This window comes from Arvicanthis niloticus, chromosome 26, assembly GCF_011762505.2.
Source record: "Arvicanthis niloticus isolate mArvNil1 chromosome 26, mArvNil1.pat.X, whole genome shotgun sequence".
In the NCBI taxonomy this organism is placed as follows: Eukaryota; Metazoa; Chordata; class Mammalia; order Rodentia; family Muridae; genus Arvicanthis; species Arvicanthis niloticus.
The window spans coordinates 32,837,078-32,858,686 of NC_133434.1; the positions used below are offsets into that span (position 1 = coordinate 32,837,078).

The 21,609-nt window shown below is 51.9% G+C and overlaps 1 protein-coding gene across 11 annotated transcripts in view; it reads left to right on the plus strand.

Moving 5' to 3' along the window:
* The window catches only part of Ccdc33 (coiled-coil domain containing 33), a 110,861-nt gene that overhangs the window by 73,159 nt on the left and 16,093 nt on the right, over positions 1–21,609 (plus strand). For 2 of the 11 annotated variants that reach the window (XM_076925556.1, XM_076925557.1), the window contains exon 1: positions 14,635–14,789. The exons of the other annotated variants lie outside the window; for them this stretch is intronic. In XM_076925556.1, coding sequence (XP_076781671.1) covers positions 14,721–14,789 — 69 coding nt within the window. In that variant the 5' untranslated portion in view covers positions 14,635–14,720. Of the gene's footprint in view, positions 1–14,634; positions 14,790–21,609 lie in introns of those variants that run through there. 11 annotated transcript variants of the gene reach the window in all.

Consider the following 21,609-nt stretch of genomic DNA (forward strand, 5'->3'; position numbering starts at 1 on the left):
TGATGGGAAAGGGAGGGAAAAACAGCTTGGGAGGAAAAGAGCCTTTGAGGATGGGCTAGATCTGTTGGGTAACATTGGAAGCCAGGACTTTAAATACAAGGAAGGATGGTATAACATGGATAGACAGTCAGTCTTGACTTTAAACTGAAAGAGAGGGACCAGACTGCAGCCTGGGAAGTCAAGATCAGTCATTAGGAAAAACTCTGAGTAAGAATAACCACCATGAGAAACCTGGGTTCATTTTACCAAAGGTGGCTATGACCTGGTCCAGAAGTAATGTGATACCAGCCCATGGCTTCCTGATTTATCAACCTATGTTGTATAGCACCTAAGGGATGCTGGGTGGCTATGGAGGCCAGTGCTTAGCTAACCCACCCTCCATACCCTGTGAAAGGTAGTGGGCCTGGTCCTCTTTCCCCATTCCAGTCTACGCCAGACCCATCCTAACCTTGAACCCTCCTTCTGACTCTTGGCTTCAGCTTTTATCTTCCCATGCCTGACTGAGCACTCTAACACAGTACAAGGACGCTCGCCCCGCCCCTGCTCTCCCCACAACCCCCCTTGCCATCACTCTGTCCTGGTTGCTATCCTATACACCTACAGGCTGAAGGCCAGAAAGATGAGGTCAGAACACAGCCATGCACCTCCCCATAGCTGGTAGGGCCCAGTTACAAGTTATAGAATGTGACTGGGTAGCAACAGTCTACAATTCCACGCCAATCACAGGCAGCTATGCAGCCATGGGTCACTGTTCCATGGCAACCAGAGAAAATTACATAGCAGTGGGTGAACTCATGCAACCAAGAAGCAGTGACAAGCATCGGAACACAGCCATCGAGCCCAGGTATGTGGCTGCATAGCAATAGAGCCTGGGGTAGGATGCTGTCACCCAGCTGTCACCCAGCACTCCAGGGCTCGGAGACATAACTGTGGGACAGAGCAAAGGCACAGATTTATAACAGCGGATACCTGAGGACCCTGAGGTACCTGAGTGGCAGTGACACAGGCGTGAGGTATATGACTTGGGGCATGTGTCAGCAGCAGAGCCTGTGGGTGAGGCAGGGTGTCTTGTGACACAGCTGTGCAGTGACCCAAGGATGAATGAGTGGCCCTCTCTGCTCTCTCTTGTGGCCTTGGCTGAGCCTCTCTGCATCACCTGACTTCCGTGGCGCCTCAATCTCTGTCTAGTGTCGCTATGTGTCCCCCCACCCCCAGCCTCAAATCCATTGTCTCTGGCTCCCTCCTGGGGAGAAGCCTACTTGGGACAGCTGAAAAATCTAACATTCTCTAGGAAGGGGAGCTCTTCTGGACAGAGGAGCAGGTAGAGAGGATGTGGTCTTTAGTCTTCTGTGCAGTGTTCCCTTCTCACAGCGTACAGACCCCAGCTGGAAGTGCTACAAAGCCCAGCCATTTCTTACCATCCCCAGACTCCTAGCTCTGATGAGGTCACTGCAAGGCTGATTTTATTTTAAAAAGCTCAGTACTGGGTGAGCTCACTGAGATCGAGGGTAAGATCCCAGACAAAGCTAAGGGAAGTGTTTGTGTCCCTTATGACCAGCCCAGAACATACATGTTTTTGGAAGTGTTGAGCTTCTGAGTCATTCTGAAGGAGACAGCTCTCCCAAGACCTACTTGGCCAGCATTCTGTCCTTAACCCATGGACACCTGAACTACTTCATGCTAGTTCATGCTAGTTCATGTCTCCTGGTGCCGACGCCACAGTAGGTAAGCTGAGGGGTTCCACTCACAAACACTCATGAGACATCACCAACTAGTCAGAAGCCTAAGAGGACCCAGCCTACGGAGTGCCCAGCCCTACATCCAGTAAAGCCACGGGGGGGGGGGGGCGGAGAGGGGACAGAGGTCTGAGAACTGGAGATCCCCTCAGACACAAACAGCCACAGATCATCAGCCACACGGAGCAGGCCAGCATGAACATGTGAGGGACAGACAAGTAGGGGACATGATCCAGACAAAGGACCTCCCTGAAGAAGGGAAGAGAGGAAGAAGGAGGAAAGAGGACCTAAGCAGGCTGCCTGAAGGAGGAGAACCAGGCTTTAGATAAGGTATTCAGTGTCTTTTCCACCCAGGAGTTTAAGCAAGGGTTGTTCCTTTCCATTGCCCCCCACCACACACACACACACACACACAATCATATACACACATATGCACACACTTATACATATCCATGCACATACACATAGTCATACACACACACATGTGCACACACTTGTATATATCCATGCACACACGCACACACACTCATGCCATTGTCTCTGCATATTCCCATTTCTCTCTGATATTATCCCCTACTCTCTCCCTCCCTCTCTTTTTTCTCTCACCTCGCTCCCTCCCTCTGCCCCCCCCCCCCCAACAGCAGCTCTGTGGCCAACCAGAGGGCCCACATACTAGAAGATGAATAATTGACAGGGTTGTTAAAAGATTCAGTGGAGTTTTTCTGAGCTCCCCACACTGGAATAACTCATTTCTTTCATTCTCTCTTTGAAAGCCTTTCCTCACCCTCCCCCCATCCCCAAGTCCCTGCCCCCACCCCCAAGTCCAGGCTTTCCTTTTCTTTTCCTGGGTCTGTGAGTCCTACAAGTTCCTGACCTTGACCCCAAGGACTCTTTAAGTTACTAGCTGTCCTTGTCCTGTTTAAACTGCACTTAGGGTTAGCAAGGCGACTCCCCCTGACAGGGCCCCATTTGCACACGGAGAGGAAGGCCAGCTGGCTTCACCTGAGGCCATAGCTGAAGAAGTGCAGGCTCAGGCCAGGAGCTCAGACTCCTCAGGCCAAGGCCACCCTCCCAAGACCAACACAGAGGGGGAGTCTCTGCTGTGTCTGTTCAGTTCTGTCACTTCATGTTCCTGTACCCTGATTGTCAGTAACATGGGAGAGCTGTTCTCTTGGGGAGAAGTGAAGACCAGGGAGGCCTTGCGAAAGGGCAGCTAAGTCATGTAGCAAAGATCAGATCGGTGTGAACTGAAGCCTTTGTTCCTTCTTTGCATGGCCTATTTGCTCTGAGCAAATCTAGCCTGGCTATCTCCACGGCGTGGAAATTTTTCTGCTCCAGCCCTGCCTCATTTGACCCCTTCATCTTTTCTGCTTCCTTCAACAGCCTCTGACCACAGCCCCCCCCCGACTCCCCCCCCCCCCGCCTGGCTCCATGCTGGGCCCTGCACTCACTCTCATTTCTCCTTGAAGTAACCTTGAACTCCACTCCTCTCTATGGGCCCCAGTTCCTGCTTCTGTCAGCAGAAGACACTGGAGCCGATGTGCCCTAGTTCCCTCTGAAGTGTGGCTGGAGCCTCCCTCCTTCCCCCAGACCCCACCCAGGTGACCGGAGGCTCAAAGCCCGCCTTGACTTTCTCAGCGCCACCTGGTGTCAGAAGATGCATCCTAGGCAGGAAACCTCTGTGGCTACCTGCAGTAGTCACCAGAGGGAGACCCAATGTTTCCCTAGACTCTATTCACACAGCCTCAACCCAGGGTACCATGAGCTGGCTGGGTATGCGGGCTGAGAGGAAGATCCCCTTAGCCCTGAGAGGACATCTTTCTTTGTTATAACCATCACCTCTGCAGCACCATAGAGACAAGAAGCAGAGGAGAGGGACAGAAACCCAGGCAACCAAGAAAGAGCATGAGGCACCTGTGTGTACCTCAGTGCCAAAATATTCACCTGGCTCAGTGCCCTCGGGTCACAACACCCAAGGCAGCAGCCATCTTCTCCACTGAACTGTTTTCCCATCCCTCCTGTCCCTCAGGCTCTACTGTCTTCAGTTTCTCTGCCTCAGATGGTCTACCCAGTTCCTGTCACCCACACAGCACCAGTTCTCTGCCCTGACCTCAAGGCACATGTGCACCATGCCCTTACGAAGGCCCCATAGGCCCTGCTCCTCCAGGCTGGATGTCATCTCAGGGACCCGCACTTCTGCACCTCCTAACCAGGGAACCAAGAGGAAGGGGTTCTAAAAATAACTGCAGAGACTGTGTAAAAGTCACAGCCAGCTGAGACCTCAATGACTTCTTCTCTTTCCTGTGCCTGCCTACCTTTGCTTCCTCCGTTCATACTGCGCGCGCGCACACACACACACACACACTTATGTATGCACACACATATGCATGTACACACACATCATGCACATACAGAAAGAAAAAAAAGAGAGCTAAAGAGAGACACCGAGAGAAGGAAGAGGAGAAACGCACAGTGGCAGGGAGAGGGTCAGAGAGGAAAAGAAAAAGAGGATCAAGGGAAGGGAGGAGGGAGAGGGGCACACAGAGAGTGGGAGGAGAGAGAGGGGAGAGAAGAGTGTGAGAAAGGATAAAGAGATAATGAATTACTTAGGCTTTGGGGAAATAAAGAGAGACCGTGGAGAGGAGAGAGGCCATCATCCCACACAGGATCCATTGTCCCTCCTGCAGACTCGGGCTCCACTCGGCAGTCACAGCTTAGCAGGCTATCTTATGTCTACCTCCAGGGCTGTGTGAGATTAGAGAAATCATTCCACCTCTCTGATCCCGCCTTCTCATTGTTAAAGGAAAGAAATATTGTCTCCATGCTCCCTCTTGAGGCTGTGGGGAAAGTTAACAAGAGTGTGGACAGTGGACACATGAGGACAGCCCCCCCCCCCCCGTGTTCAGTCTGTAAGACCCTTTGAGACTGAAAAAAACAGACACAAATCCCCAGGCCTCCCCCATGACTCCATCTCCAGAGCCTGTCCTCAGACCCCTGCCCGCTGTTCCTCACCCTCCCCTTCCCCGCTGCGTCTCAGACGGGCCATTCTCTTCCTCCATCCATCACCTGAGACTAAAGAGATTAATAAACGAGACCCATAACTCAGCTACTGGGATGCACCAGATATTTACGGCTGCGTTTCAATTTGCAGAGAGATTAAGTGTTTGTCGATTTATTGTCTCTCCGTGGGTGTGTGCTGGGGAGCAAGCAGGCTGAGCAAGGCCCCCTGCTGGCCAGCTCCCCTCCCCCAACCCTCACTCCTTCCCAACCTCCATCCCTGGAGCTGGTAGAAACCAGTGCTGTCCAGCTTTGAAAGCTACTGCCCACTGGAAGGGTTTGATCCAATTGACCAGGGAGACATACAGCCTTTACCCAAGGTGAACCCCCATCCCCCAACACCACTAGACTGTCTCCTAGAGACCCAGAAACCCCTGCTCTACAGCATCAAGCAGTGCCCAAAAGCTGATTACCAAATAGCTTTCCAGTTCACTCCTAAACCCAGGAATGGTGATGTAGGGCATACCTGGACCTGCCATTTATGCTCCTATCGGGGAGTGGCCTGGAGGGATCTCTGCAGTGGTTAACCAAAGAGCACCTGCCGAGGCCCCGAAAAGCTTTGGAAAGCTGGGAGAAAGAAGGGACCTCAGGGACCAAGAAGGAAAGATGACTTAGGCCAGTTAAGTGGGAGCTCAAGGAGTCAAGAAGAGGTCTGATGCACACTAGGATTGAAAACATCAAGAAGCCTCCTCCTTTGTGTGCCCCAGCGGCTGCTTACCTCCCCAAAGTGTATCATGTGAAGGCACGCACTCGGCCTCTCCAGCATCTGCTTTGCGTCAGGTCTTGTGAACTCCATGGAACCCACCACTAATCTGGGAAGTTCTAGCAGATGTCTGTCAAGACTTTTGAGAAATCACTCCACCTCTCTGATATGAAGTACAGGGATCAGTCTTCTTTACTTACCTTTTGAGGTCTCTGAGAGGACTGGCAAGTGCGGGTTGCATTGCACTGGGGACCCTAACAAGCTTGCTATGAGTATGTTCATGGGCTCTTTTAGACTGAGCAGAGAAAGGGGAGACAGTACAGCTCACCCAGGCCACCTCTCCAGAAGCCTGTCCTGAAGTGAGAGTCACATAAAAATAACCCCATCCAAGGAAACCTGTGCTTAGAAGCCCTGGGCCAGCAGAGAAACACAGAGGACATGGGACAAGGACGTGACCAAGACCAGAACACAGTCTTCTCCCAGGATTTAATCCCAAGCTCAGCTCTTCCTTTCTAGACCTCAGTTTCTTTATCTGTGAAATGGGGAGAACGTAGCTCTCTAGGAAGGAGAGAGAAAGTCTTCCAGATGTAGGGCAAAGAACTGAAAGGCTGCTGGAGTGTGCACTGGCCAACTCAGGACCTGGCCCAAGTCTCTGAAGGATCTGGCTAAGAGATGTGGAGGATCACTGACCACTCAGGGAAAGGGTCCCCAGAGGCAGGAGAAATGACCCTCAGAGAGAGCTCCAAATGAGGAGATCGTTGGAAGACTTCTGCCTGGAAGTCCCCCTGCAGGCCTTCCCTTCTCCGCGTCAAGCTGGGTTCCAATCTACAGGTGAGGTCCTGGATTTGATCCATCCCCTCCATCACACTTAGTGAGGCTGGAACAAATGGCTCCGTTGATGAGGCTGGAAGAAGATGCCAGCACTGCCTGGTGCTCCAATCCATGGACCATCCTGCCCTTGATGAACTGGTGCTGGGCTGGTGTGATGAAAAGGTGTGGTACCTGCGGTAAATAAAGGTAGAGAGGATGAGGTCATTAGTTCTTGGGAGCTAAGTCATCAATTCTCAAAGAGGCACAGGCAGCAGACCCAAGGAGAGCTGGGGGAGATTTGCTGACCTGGGCCCTGGAGCCGGTCCCTTGTGCAAGCTGCCAGCCCTCTCATCTGACTCATGATACTAGGCATACGATGCCAAGTGTGGTGTGTGTGTGTGTGTGTGTGTGTGTGTGTGTGTGTGTTAATACAGACTGAATTTCAGCCCCCAGACTTCTAGTCATGACTCAATTTTCCTTCCAACCCAACATTGTGCAGTTAAGGTACCTAACCCCATCTTGTCACCTGCTGGGACCAACAACAACAGGAGTGACAAGCTCAGATCTAAGGCTCTAGTCTGGAGCCTGATCCCATAGCAGGCTGAGCCAGCCAGGCCCGATGACGTAGAACACAGAAGTCTGGATTTTGACACACACACCCCTCCCCCAGCTCATCTGGGATGGAGAGCTGCCTCAGTTTCCTAGTAAATACAGAGACAGGCCAGAGCATGCAAAAGTAGGAGAGAAACGCCTACACCTCAGTATTCAGTTACAAATGGATTGATACAGCTAACTATGGAATATGCTGTATCCCCTGCCTTAACCAATACACTGTATATCAGCCCTCAAAGGAGTCTTGCATTCTCCATCACAGACCCTAGCTGTTAGAGAGGTTGGGGAGTGGACACTGTTCCCAGGCTGGCTTCTCCCTTCCCCTTTTTCTTCTCACCCCATTCGGTTTCAGCCCACAGCCTCTTTTGTGTGCGTAAGGGTGCACTGCCACCTTCAGGAGCATGGAGCCAGAAGCAGGAGAGGATTCTCAGGCCTAAAGAGGCACGTTTTCCAGCAGGCATTTCTGGTGGTCCCACTTACTCCTCACCAGATGGGAAGGGCGGTGCCCAGAGGAGGGCCAGAACAGGACTGCAAAGGAGGGCTGCCTTAGAGCACAAGAAGGCCCCATGCAGAAGCCCCTGTTTTCCAAGGCTAAGGACAGAGTCTCCTGTCCCTGCTTCCTGCTCTGTGACTCTATTAGAATGTACTTCTGCGCACCAGATTAAAGACTGCTCAGTACAATCCAATTTTCTCTTGATACAGACCAGAAAAATCACACACACACACACGCACACGCACACACACACACACACACACACACACACACACACACACAGAGTGCTAAATATCCAATCGAGCCTACAGATAATAGAGAACAAACCAGTTCACTCCGGTTTAATCAGATAAAATGCCCATTTATCGGCTCTTGCCGATGCAGACAGCCCACAGTCAGCCGGCTGTGGGAGTGTGTGAGCAGAGTATTTAGGCTGCGTCTTTAAATCTTCAAGGGGGGTATGGGGGACACCGCACACAGGGGACTAATTATCCTTCTGCCCTTAGCCAGCTCTTATTCAAACAGACAAAAGGGGGCTGCAGCCTTGGTGGTGCTAAGCCGGCAGCAGAATTATTTTTGCTCTCAGATATGCAAATATGTGGGCTTCGGGGACTGCAGTGAAGAGTAGTGGCAGCCCAGGGACTGCAAGTGGATGTTTTAGGGGTACTTCAGGCATCTCAGCTTCTGCATCCGGCTCTGTGGACACCCCCTCTTGATCCCTACTTTGCTGGTGGTAGGCTGAGGGTAATGATGAAAGCCTCTTCCTTTTGCCTCCCCTCTTCTTTATGGGATGACTGAGTTGGATGAGCCCTCTTCTTGGCCCACCTCCTGCTTGAGACACAGCCTGTCCGAAGCCCAGGTACCCATATCTGCCTGCTGTCTTCCTTGGTTCTCCACGGACCTCTGCTCTGCTCTGCCTGATGAGTCCCTAAGGCTCTGAAGTCTGGGCCTAAGCCCTCACAAGAACTCAAAATATTCTTCTCACATCTAACACAGCCCTCGGCAGCCCACCAAACATATCAAACGCTCTGCTGGCAGCTTGCTGACCCAGAGTTCCTGCTGCCTGTTCAGCCCCAAGCCAGAGCTCAGAGAAATCTCCATCTTTTACTGTTAAACAGGGAGAATACCTCATAGGTTGGCTGTGTAAGGCTTGGTTGCCTAGAAAGGGCTCCTTGGGCTATGAAAAGCCTGGACAGTTGACTAAGGAATCTTGGGGACCAGGCTTCATCTCTCTCACTTTTCAAGACCCTATATGACAGTGGTCAGGGCTGCCTTGGAAAATCTTCACACCCTACCCTTTGACCATGCAACTTAGGGGAAACCTGCAGCTGAAAAAGAAGAGGAGGTCACAGAATCAGGACACTAAGCAAGCTTGATAAGGCCGTCCTGGGTTTGAGATGGGCAAGGGCTATTCCCTGACACCCAAGGAGAATACCCCCAAGCAAAGTGGGCTACCCTATTGTACTGGTTGGCTTTTGGTCAGTTTGATATAAATCTAGACATAACTGGGAAGAAGTATTAATTGAGAACATGCCTCCAGATTGGCCTACAGGCATGTCTGTGGGGTATTGTCTTGACTAATGATTAATGCAGAAAGACCCATTCCACAGGGGCCCATGACCGCTGGGCAGGTGGTCTGAGCTGTGTAAGAAAGCAGGCTAAGCAAGCCTCTTTCATGGAGTACTCTTTCATGGCCTCTGTATCAGTTCTGCCTCCAAGTTCCTGCCTTGAGTTCCTGCCCCGATTTCCCTGAATGATGTAAGCTGAAATAAACCCTTTTCTCCCCAAGCTGCTTTTGGTCATGATGTTTTTAATCACAGCAATAGAGACCTAACTAAGATACCCATTAAACCCTGGTCTGTCACTGCCAGATGCTATTGGGTTTTCCCTGCTTGGAAAGAAAACAGGACCTAATGCATTAGTTACATTTCCCATTGCTGTGGTGAAATGCCTGACAAAAGCAACTTTAGGAAGAAAGGGTTTAACCTGGGTCATAAGTTGAGGGTTCAGTGGATGGCCACAGGAGCAGGAAGCACACATCACAGCCCTAGTGAGGAAGCAGAGATGAGTGCTGTCGCCCAACTTTCTTTCTCTACTTTATTTACCTAGGACCCCAGCTTGTGGAATGGGGCCACCTATAGTCAGGGTGATTCTTCCAACTTCAATTAACCTAATTGAAAAACTGCTTCACAGAGGTGCCAGAGGTTTGTCTCCTAGATAATCCCAGATCCTGTCAAATTGACAACCAAAGTAACCCTCAAAGGGTTAACTATGGCTAGGGATTCCTCCAGGAAGACTTTCAGGGACAAGGAGAGTGAAGCATGAGGGGGATGGTGTCCAGAAGAGGCTGAGTGACAAGCCAGGTGTGAGGGAGCTCTCAAGGGACCCTTGAACCCTGGGCTGGAACCTCCCCAGGCCAAGGTAGACACAAGGTTTCCGGAAGCTTGCCCAGGACACCAAAAACCAAAGCACTATGTGAGGTTGTGGATAGCCCAGATGAAATGGAGGCTTTCAGCACCACAGGGCTGAGATAACTGGGGCCTAGGTTAAAGTCTGGAAAGCTGAGCTCTATGAAGTCAGATGGGTGGTAGGCTCAGAGCCCTCAAGAGACAGTCCTGGTGGAGTCTGGGAGGTGAGTGGGACATGCCCCATCAGACAGAACACCTATGATCTCTCAGGCACTCAGGCCTCTCTCTGAGAAAGCCCCTGGAGCAAGCGTGTCTGACCCTCTACAAAATTCAGACTCAAAAGTAGAAACAAGTTATATATACACACACACACACAAACACACAAATATGTATCACAAAAATGTCACAATGTCTTGGGTAAGTATGATTTGATGTTGAGCCACATTCGTAGCTATCCCAGAGCACTAAGTCCTCTGGTCACAGGGCAGACATGCCTGTTCTGAGTCTCTTCCTCCTCGATCCCAGGCAGAGGGTTCCTCCTGTCAGCTGACCCAAGATTGGTTGACAGAAACTCAGGAGAACCGGTCTCACTTTTATCTACTATACCACCAGCTGTCCATGACACCTGAGCTGCCTGACACCTCAACTCATCCACCACTAAACGCACACACACACACACACACACACACACACACTTACATGCACACGCACACATGCGCACACACACATATACACCACCACCACCAGGTTCAAGGGGATCTTTCTTTGCATCTCCAAAAGGCCCAAATATGCACCCAGGGCTCCTTTCCTCAGACAGAGACCAGACGGGAGACCTCCAGGATTCCCCCTCTCCACAACCTCGACCCAGGCTTTCTCTTCTGGCCAGATGCCTCCCTGAGGACAATGAATAGAAAACCACAATCACACAGCATCACAAGAATGATTCAGGCAGGGGAGGGGGTAAAATTGCTTCCAATTAAAGCCTGGACAGTATGCTCTCTGAAGACAATTGCAAAGGAGCAAATGGGTGAGTCGCCAATCCCCACAGGAGCACAGCTGCCGTCCTCCAGGTCAGCTGACTGGCTGGTGTAGAGAGCTTCCGGGTTCTGAGCGTGATGGGAGAGACCGGGGCTGTAATTGCAGCTGGCGACGCTGATGAAGGGACAGACAGCTCTGTGAATATAATTACTCTCTTGCTAATTCACACCTAGAAGGCAGGAGCGAATGAGTGAAGCCAAGCCTGTCACTGGTGAGGCTGCAGTGGTCCTCGTGTTAGCCATGAGTGGGAGAGGTTGGGCTGTCGTTTTGTGGACATCATTTGTGCTGAGACAATGCTTTGCCTGTTCTCAGATTTGGATGTAATGTGCAACAGAAGAACCCCGGGGTCCTACTGTGGCCAGAAACATCACATTCATATTGGGTGTGCCGAACACAGATAGACCTTGCCCTTACTCTTCTTACAACCCTTTCCTCATTATATAGGCATAAACTGAGGCACAAAGAGATGAATCAACAGTAACTAGACAAATTGGATCTAGAGTCTAGAGATCTCTGGGTCCAAAATCCCTTTCACACCCTTACTTTAGCCTAGGAGCCTGAACCCTGCCCACTGCTCTGAACACATAGACCCAGCCTGTCCCAGGCATCCCATGCTGGGCACCTTCCATGGGAAGGCTCAGTGAGGCTGCCGTGGATCTGCTACTCCTGTTCAAGCTGGTCCCCCAAGAGCCTAGAGGTGTGAAGGGTAATGAGGCCCCGTAATTAAGGCTTCTGGAGACATGGCTGGGAGATTTATAGACAGGCTTTGTCAATAACTGTGCTCTGGGCTGTGGATCCAGCAAGACATCGATAAGTGCTCGTTAAGGCTTCTCACTGCTCCCTGCCCTGTTCCCCTCCGGCCCCTCCCCTCCTGTCAGCCGCCTGTTCACAGCGCCTGTGTACACAGGCTTTGCTCAATTAATTTGCACTTGTTGGCACCATCTGTGCTTTTCATGTGTCCTTATCAAGAGCTTCTGGGCCGTGCATCCCTCTCAGGTGGGCTGCAAAATAGACATAAGCAGCCATCTTCCTGCAACCAGGACTCTCAGGGAAGGTCAATCTAGGATCTCCAAAGACAGGGGCATTGTTTCCTTTTCTCCCCCTCCCCCCTCTCCACCCCAACTCCTCAACCTGGTGAAGCTAAGCTTGGCCTGAGGTCCTTGTAACCCTTCACCCCAACCTGACCCCAGCAGGCTGAGTCCTAGCCCTGCAGAGGAACCCCCTTCTCACACCCAGTGATCTCAGAGCACAGTTGTCCTGGTGTTCCAGCCTGGTTCCAGCTCTGCTCCCAAAAGACTGGATTTGATAAGTCCCTGCTCCAAGAACAGGGACACTTTGGGGTCACAGGACTGGAAAGGGCCAAAAAAAAGGCCATGTCCACCTCTGTTGAGCAAGGGTAGCCCAGGAGCCTTGGGTGAGATAGCTCCTCTGAGTGGGTGGGGCAGGACAGGCCATGCCCTAGTGGCTCCAGCTTGCTGCTCAGAGACCCAACCAAGCAATAAGATACTACCGTTGAGCTGCTCTTTCTGAATAGACTGTCTCCGCCTTCAGTATGGATTTAAAAAAAAAAAAAAAAAAAAAAAAAAAAAAAAAAAGATGGAATCTCATTTTGTATTTCAGGCTGTCCTGGAACTCTGTGTAGTCCAGGTGGCCTCCATCTCCCACCCTGCCTGCCTAGCTCTGAAGTGCTAGGATTACAGGTGTCTTGCTTACAACACAGCTTTCTGACCTGGGAGATGTTAGAGTACTGACCTAGCTCTGGGAGGCGCCTTGGCTTCTGAAACCTAGCCCTGTTTCCTGGGGCCTTGATAATCCATGCACTAGATCCGCCAAAACAAAATCAAGCAAACCAAAGTCTTCCTATAACTATCTGGCATCTTATGTGTTATGTGGGACAAGGAATGGGCTGCGGGTTCTCTAGCATTTGTGTTACTGACAAAACACTCCAAATCACGCTAGTCTTCCTGTGGCTGGCCTGGGCTCCCGGGAGCTGGCTCAAGCAGCCAAGGGTGCGGTTGCCTCTCTCTTAGCAGCTGCACTTGTTCTGTACCCAGAGTTGGGCCCCCGAGGGTGCACTCAGGGCTGGCCTCCTGTCTCCTGCCAGAGCAGACTGAAAGACAGTCACGTCTGGGGCCTGGCTGCGCCCTGTGGATGCCTCCTCGTGGTACATTATTGATGGTGCTTCTAATTGTGCGTTTCCCAAAGACTACAGGCTTTTGATGAAAAATTCATGGCACGCCCGAGGATGGCAGAGCACTCGATCGATTGGCAGTGCAGCAGACAAGGGGTCCAGGGGTCCCCTCGGGGACAACGGCTGGAGGCTGGCTGGAGAGGGGGCAGCCATCAGTGCCCTCCTCCTAGGCTTCTGGCCCTCAATCTGTAGGAGGGAGAGGTGTACACAGGAGGCAGCAGCCAGGGGGAAAAGCCAAGAGGAAGGATTGGGGTGGTTTTGAGCCTGTATTTGGTGCCTGCTGGGTGACTTACAGTCAGGGAGACACACACACATCAAGTCTCATATTCTCTTCCCTGTTGGAGAGTACTGGACCCTCCAGAGTCCCCCAAGAGTTACAAAAAAGAAATACTATTTCTGGGGCCACTTCATATGTGCCATGGAGTGTTCCCAGCGTGTCAGAGCTATGTGCTGTCCCATGACTGCCCCATTTGATGGATGAAATCGGTGTGGATCTTGTTGCAGATTGGAACCCAGGCCTACAGGTGTTGGGTGACCTGTCTGAGCCAATTAGTGGCAGAGTCCTCAGCCTTTCCACCTCACTAGGCCAGTTTAATATGAGCTACAGGGTGGAGTGAATTGTCCCACTTCCTCACCCACCCCTGCTGCACTAAGAAAAACAAGTGAAAAGATGAAGCCAGCAAACCAGAAAAAGTGAGTCTTCCCCAGTCCAGTCTAAGCCAGCAATACAGACAGAGGCCAGAGGCTCCTGTGGATAGAGATTCTGAAGGAGAGGTGGTCAGACTATTCTGCACCACCCCAGAGCTTCCAGAGAGTCTTTACAGTCAGTCATCTGTGTGTTTGTTAAAGCAGCATACATTGTTTCAATGTCTCTGTTAATGCCAGGGCACTTTGTTGGTTGCCGATGGGGTCCTTTCATGAAAAGTTTTAATCCTGGGACAGACAGGCTAACAAGTAACAACCACCACCACCCTCCCGGATCCGCCCAAGGAGGGGGTTGTGTAGCACAGGCAGCAGCTGTCATAGATAATCCTGCCTCTGTGACCTCTGTTTCTAGGTAGTGGGCTGGGGTGTTTGGGTTTGTTTTCCTTTGCTTCCTAGAGAGTTTCTTTCAAAAACATCCACCCATGACTGCACTGAACTAAAAGGAAAGGAATTTGCCCAAACCATTAGGAAAACAGAGCTGCAGGCCCCTGGAGTCATGGTTGAAGTGTGGGGTGTGGGGTGTGTGCCTGTTGGGAGGAGGGAGAGCCCAGCTGGGGCCTGGGTGGAGCTAGGATGGTACAGGGAGATTCAGAGAGACAAAGGGTGAGACTGGTGGGTGAAAGAGCCTTGAGAAGGCGACAGAGAAAGGGGACAATCAGACAAGACAGAGCCGGAGGACAGGGCATAGGGAAGATTTCTAAGTAGCAGTATCAGAAGCCTAAAGTCCTGAAGGACCCCCACGGACCTGTCTAGGCCTGTCATTTCCTTGTAATTCCCTGGCCAAGGACTGAGCCTAGACTGTTCTATCACCCCATCCAAGTATTCCCCCACCCCAAGACAAAAGAAAGAGTCCCCTTTGGTTTGCCTCCTGCTTGCTTCAGGGCTAGGTCCAGTCACCAAGCAGACACTTGTTGTAGCAACAGTCCCCAAGGACCCATCCTAAGGAACGGAACTGCTATCAGCACAGATGGGGGAGCCAGAAGACCCAGCCCCTCCAGCCCTCAAGGTTGCCCTGGGCCTAGTTGACAGCCGCTCTGTAAGTCTGCCCCAAACCCACTGATTCCCAAGATGGGTCAGCTCCTTCAAGCTGCAGGTGTGTAGGGGTGTGTTGCCAGGCAACCAGCAGAGGCATTCCCAGAGCCTGTCTGAGTAGGAGGTAAGGTGGGGGAGGGCCAGGACACCACTCCTAGATGATCCTGGTCTCAGGAACCTTCTATGGGTGGGTGGGGGAGTCCCGGTTCTAACCCAGGCCACTAGTGCCCACACTCAGAACCCAGAGAAGGAAGAAGGCAGATGAAGGGAAGAAAACAGAGGCCAGGGGCTTCAGAGGAAAGCCCATGAGTATGAGCATAGGCAGCCTCTCTCTGAAAACAGGGGAATAAGGAGGTGACCCCCAGGGAAGGATCCTTGTGATAGGGTGATCAGAGTCACTTTGGGGAGAGCTCTGTCCCCTCTCCAGCCCCCTGAACAGAAGCCCTGGACTTCCCTGGCCTGAGAGTAAGAGCCAGGCCAGCTCCAAATTGCAATCAGCAGAGGCAGCACTCTGAGCCACATCTCAGAGGAAAGCTGATATTGGCTCACAGGGCGCAGGGCTTTCTGGAGAAGGAGGACCCAGAGTGGAGCCTTAAAGGCTGGGGAAGCTGAGGGAGGCCTGGGGGCAGGGCCCAGGGGCAGGAAATTAGATGGCATCTTTCAGAAAGCTCTACAAACCTCTGTGCCCATTCAGGCTCCAGCTCCACGGTCCTGGCCCGGCCCAATTAGCAAGTCTGGCTCCTGCAAGGGCCAATTAAACAGTGGCTGGGGTCAGATGCAAGCCAAGGCCCTGTAGCCCCTCAGAGCTTCAGGAAGGTATGCACAAAAGAATTCTCTGCCGCTTGGGAAGGAAAAGGAACAGAAGACAGAGAAAATGCAATGTGCTTTTGTTTCTTTGCTGTAACCTTGGACTGAATAAAGGATCTACTGTGTCCCTATCCCCAGGAGGGCAACCACTATAGAGCAGGGGGGGAAACATTTGCAACAGCACTTTGCATGGATTGGTTGTAGTTCAGAGGCCCAGCTGTCAGTCAAGGGAAATTATTTGATGAACAGAATTTCAGATGAATAGGTTCTCTCAGAGCTCCTAAAGCTGACACCCTGGATAGAAACCACTCTGGATAATTGGGCAGGCTGGGCAAGCTGGGCCTGCTCCAGATCTCTGGCCAGGTCCACCTGTATGCTAGATGTCCCCCTGTGTGCTATGATGTCCCCCTGTGTGCTATGAGGGCCCGGCCCTTGCAGCTGTGCTGGCCTCCAGCCTGTGATGCAGTTCTTCTCATACATCATCCACTCAGGTCCCTCAGAGACCAGGCTCTGACCCAACAGTTTCCCTGGAGCTTCCTGGGAGAAGGCGACCCAGGGTGGAACCTTAAAGACAAGGCAAAGTTGAGAGAGGCCTCAGAGCAAAGAATAAGAACAAAAGGTTGGGCATGACGTCCAGGAAGTCCACACTAGCCCTGGCTTCAGCTTCTTTCCTGGCCTTTGCCTGGCCAGAGACACCTCCCTCACCTCTTGCTTCTTATTTGTACTTCCAGAGGTGAGTAGTGTCTTCTGCGTGGCAAGTACCCACACTGCTACTGCAGCTCTCTAAGAACAAGGACCTCCCCACCCCAACAGAGCTGGCTCAGGTCAGGAAGCCAGGGCCACTCCAGGTAGTAACAAGTAGAAAAGGGACTCGTTGAGGCTATTCCTACACCAAGGTTTTTCTCACCTCCAGCCAAAACCCTGCTACAGAGCTGTCCTGCCCCAGCTTTCCCCAGCACCGTCCTTTGTGTTGTGAATTGCTTGCTGGGTTGCAGTCCCCCTCTGTAAGCCACTACCAATTGCCTGGGCTTCAACATCCCAGCCAATGGACTGTTCAGGGTCCCTTGCCTGCCCTCTGGTGGTAGTAAGGTTAAGTGACTAGTGCTTCTGGGGCCACTGGTTCTATGGTAACCGTCCCACCCACATCCACGTTCAATAGGAAGGAAGCTTTTTCTTAGTTGGATGAACTACAGATAGAGGGGCCGGGATTCAGTGGTACTAGATGTTCCTGTGGCTGCCTAGCCACACTGAATGTCAATCCCTGCGACTCCACTCCCTTCTTAAAGCAAATCACAGACCATCTATCTCCCATGCTGGTTCCTTGGAGTAGACTCCCAGTTCCTTGTAATTCAGGAACTGGGCTAGGCCAGTACCAATTAATACCAATAAGCTGAAGGTTCACGTTTTATTGGAAAGAAATGGGATTTGTTCCTTTCTAAGATACTAAAAATACAAGTTAACAAGAAAGGTCTCTGGCATCCCGAGGGACCCACAGGCGCTCTATGCATCTAAAGGAGACAAGGGTGACAGGAGAGGTAGCAGGAAAGTCTGTCAGGCCCCTGAGTAGTTGGGGGTTGTGGGCGTGGTGGCTAGTAGAGAGCAGTGCCATCCTGGTATGGGTCAGGGGTGGCTGCTGGTCAGAGCAGGCGAAGCTTCAACTGTGTCCTCAGTAGAAATGACTTGGAGGCTGGGCTAGGGCAACCAGGCTGTTACCTTGGTTCCTTCTTTCCCTGGTTAGTTGGGCTTCTCCCTGGGAAAACAATAGGCTTAGGAGAGAGGAGGAGTTTCAGTCGTTTTCTTCTACTTCCTAAGGGTCTCCAAGGCCAGTGGCCAGTTTGCTTGGGGTCAGAGGGGAATGACAGGGGACACACACTTAGACTCACCTCTCTATGAGAGGGAAGCGTTTTCAGCTGTCCTGTTGCTCCAGGCTGAGGGAAGATACCCAGCTATGGGAGAGCAGAGAGCCAGGAGGCAGGGCCTGGAGGAGAAGCTGGCTGTGTAGGAAGTGGAGGTGTCTGGGAGCTGAGAGCCTTGGTGTGGGTAGTTGGAGAGAGCTGGAGCAGGGTATCACTTCAGGTTCCCTCCACCTAGGCCTGGCTCCCTGGGTTCCACAGAACACGCTCTTCACAAACATCCAGTGAACCTGTACCCCTTAGGAACGAAACAAAAGACCAACCAGGCCTTCTTCCTCTGACTCAGCTTCTTCCCCAGCAAGAGAAAACTAGATCTGGCCATCCTTAGGTGTAGGCTTGGGTTTAGGGATACGGGAGAGCTGGCATCTACAAAGGCAGCTGGGACCTCTAGGTTTGTGGAGTGTGCTAGTTCGGTAAAAGAGTTTTCTCTTTTTGCAAAGATGTGGGTACAGGTGGGGGAAGAGTAATGATTTCTGAACCACATCTCATCCTGCCTGTACTGTGAGGGTCAGCTTCAAGTGATTCCACTGTGGGGGAAGATAAGATAGCTTCATTTTGAGTCTTGTTCCAAGCTCTCCCTCATGCCTCAGGCCCCCCTCCACCTAGAGCTAACAAAGGACCCAGCTGAGGTTTAAGAATTGCTGTGTGATTTCAGGCAAGTCTCCGGCACCTCTCTGATTATCTATAGATGATTCTCAGCAGATGGCACCCATCATAACCAGCCCAGGTCTGGGAAGGACAGCTGGATCACCTAGAGAACGGACGTGTGTACTGGGGGTGGGGTGGGGTGGGGTGGGGTGGGAGTGAGGGGCTAAATGGGGAAACCTTTCTCAGCTTACTTTACAACACAAGCTGTGGGGGTATTTCAGGAAGCCTTGGCCGCCTCATGTGATGGACTGAAAGCAGAGTATTGGCGGGAGGCGCCTGCCCTCTGGCGGCAGCAAAGACAAACCACACACCAGCCTCTCATGCCCACCAGCAAGGGCCCCAGATCCCTGCTCTCAGCCCTGTCACCACTTTCCACAGCTCCATCAATCTTCAGAAGCCCTGTGGCCTTAACTTGGCCACCCGGACATAGCCTTGAGGACTGCCTTCCCAGTACCCCCTTATTCTTCTGGGTCCACATCCATTGTCTTCGTCTTGTTTCTATGCTACTGCCTCCTCCGCCAGGCGAGGGTCCCACTGCCTCTGCCTCTCATGGAGCATTATTCTTGGTCCCTGTACCCATCTGTTCCTAAGTAGTCTAACAGCCAGGGAGTCCTTACTACACCCCTCCAGCGCGGGACCTTCAGTTCCCTGCAAGCAGAGACCAGGCTCCTGAGCCCACGTCTCTGGCTTGCCCTGCTGCTCTCTTCATCTCTCCCCTCCCACAACTTCTCCTCTGCCTCCCTTCTGGTACAGCCTGCCCATATTCCAAAAGCAGCCTAGGTCCTCACTGCCTTCAGGAAGCTTTCCACGCTTCCTAGACTGGAGACAGGCCTCCTGGAAGCCCCGTGTCTACCACCCCCTCAGTATAGAGTGGACCACTGAAGGCAAGGACTGTCTAGCTTAGCTCTGTTCAAGGACCTGCGTGGCCCAGAACTGTACAAAGTGGCACTCAGTAAACCTTGGTCACCAAGGGGGGTACTGTGCCGCTTTGGGCACAGGCTTTGTGACAGTCTCTGGGTGCACTACTTCCAGCCTCAGTTTCCCTTTCTGCATAGTGATGGTACAAGGGCTATCCTGACTACATGATTGGCAGTGTGTTTGGAAGTCCCCACTGGGTAATATGCTTCATACTTTACCATATCACTGACCAGGGTCTGAGCATCTCCCCTGGGTTCTTGTCAGAGAATCCCTACCCTCCTCCTCACTGAAATGGCCTCAGCTCAGTAAACTCTGACTCACTCTATAAGTAGAATTTCTGGGCCCACTTCCCAGGACCATTCTTGAATGAAGTTTCTAAAGAACCTTAAGGTGATTCTAGGAAGGGAGTTGCAATCTCCGGGCACCTAGTGCTAGTCAGGCTAACCTTCCTACTGTCCTCATATCACACTAGTCCTTGGGAGCTGATTTCTCATCCCAAAGATGAGGACACTGGTGTTTAACAACGGCAACCCTACATTCCAAGCCCCTGTGGCCTGTGGCTGCAATAAAGCCCATCAATATTCCTGGGCAGCTGGGGAAACCAGAACCTGGCGCTCTGACATGTCTCACTCCTCCAGGCTCTGAAGGTCCTAGTAGGGAGTGTCAGTGGCTAAGGAGGGCACAAAGGAACCTTGGAGCCAGGCACAGTGGCATTTGAGTCAGGGTCTCTAAGGACATACCTGTCCCTCCCCGAGGAGGCAAGTAGAGAACAAAACCACAAGGAAAATCTGGAGCATGGTGTTCTCAAGGCTAGGACATGACGCAGAATGTGACCCTGAGGGTAGCCTGGCCGCAGGCTGTTGCCCGAGGTCAGGGCTACTAGCTTAAACCTTGTGGTCTCCCAGCCCAGCTGTGTTGACAAGGTCTCCACTCGGCCATGCAAACGGAGGCATCTGAGGTTCCCACAGAAGAAGACACTGGCCAGAGTAGAGAGAAGCCTCTCTTTCAGGATGAACAGGCAGGGCTGGGCTAAGAGGCTAGGGCAACTCTTCAAGGGATGGAGTCCCTAGGACCCACTGATCCTCCTCCAGAAGGACCTGCTGGTTGAGGCAGGGGACTGCCTCACCAAAAGTCAACCTCTGTTCTTTCCTTCTTTGTGGTGGTCTCCCAGCCCAGCTGTGTTGATGAGGTCTCCACTTGAGGAAGATCAGGGGGTCTTAAGGGACTCCATCCCTTAAAGAGTAGCCCTGTTCTCGCCATCTATGTGTGGGAGGGGGTATAAATAACCGATCAGTGCTTACTTCTGTCACACCCCAGAAGTGCAGAGATAGTGAACTATAGGCTCTTAAAAAGAGTAATCCTCTGAATAGGTTGTGGGCTAGCCAGACCCTGTGGGACGGGCCAAGGGGTTGGCCAGCTCTTGTCCAAAATGTCTTCTATGTGCACGTACACATCCCATCCCAGTTAAGGTTGGGATTGTGTTAACTTCCCACATGGCCTCTTCATTTCACAATAGTGTGGCTTTCTCTCTGTACTGGGACAATTAATTCTAGGACATTCCTTACAAACAGACCAGACACCAGAGAAGTGGTAGTGTAAGACTACAGACTATGCTGCATGGAACATCCTTGGACCTGTATCTGTGCATGTAGAGCTGTGCGTGTGTGAAGGCAATAACCTTACAAGCCAATAGCCCCATCTGGGCCCGCTATAATCAGAACAGTATAAGGTACTGAAGCAGGCTAGGGAAGGACAGAAGATGAATCCCCCTCTGTTGAGATATCAGAGACTTCCTTCAGCCAAGCTTTGAGCTCTACATCCAGTCAGTCATAGGATGTGCCATAAAGGGAAGATCACCCAGCAGAGGGGGAAGCCAGCAAGCCCAGAGTAGCAAGAAAGAAGGGAAGAGTTAAGTGGAACAACCATTGAAACAGAAATGAGACTGACTCCCTGACACCTGCACAGTCCAACCTGAGCTCATAGCAACACCAGGGCCTCCAGGAGGTCCCAAGTTCCACATATGTTCCTGACTTCAAAGTGTGTGTGTGTGTGTGTGTGTGTGGTCCCAGGTTCAGGGTCCCAGTTAACACCCTGTTTGAGGATACCAGATGGACATAGATCTGGGGAAGCCACAGCAGATGCTAGGGAGATAGAGCCAATACTGGCACCAGTCAGATGGACTATAGCCAGAAGACTAGACAGCAACAGCAGATGACAAGTGGTGTCCGATGAGTTTCTGCTGGCTGGGGACACCCCTCCCCTAGAAAGCTGTGCCCCACGATGCAGCAGGTGGGAGACTATAGCCGGGATATAGCTGGTTTCCGCCCCCAGGCAGCTGGAGACCAGGGCAGAGTTGGATGTAGAATTGTGTTTTCAGGGACCTGGGAGCCAGGCTGGTCCTGTGAGGCCCACCCACAGGAGTAAGTCCTCCTAGAGCCCAGAAGTCCACAGGCAGCTCAGAGGACTCACTTGCCTCCCATCGATTCTCTCCCAAGCCCTGCTCCAGATAGATAGATAGATAGATAGATAGATAGATAG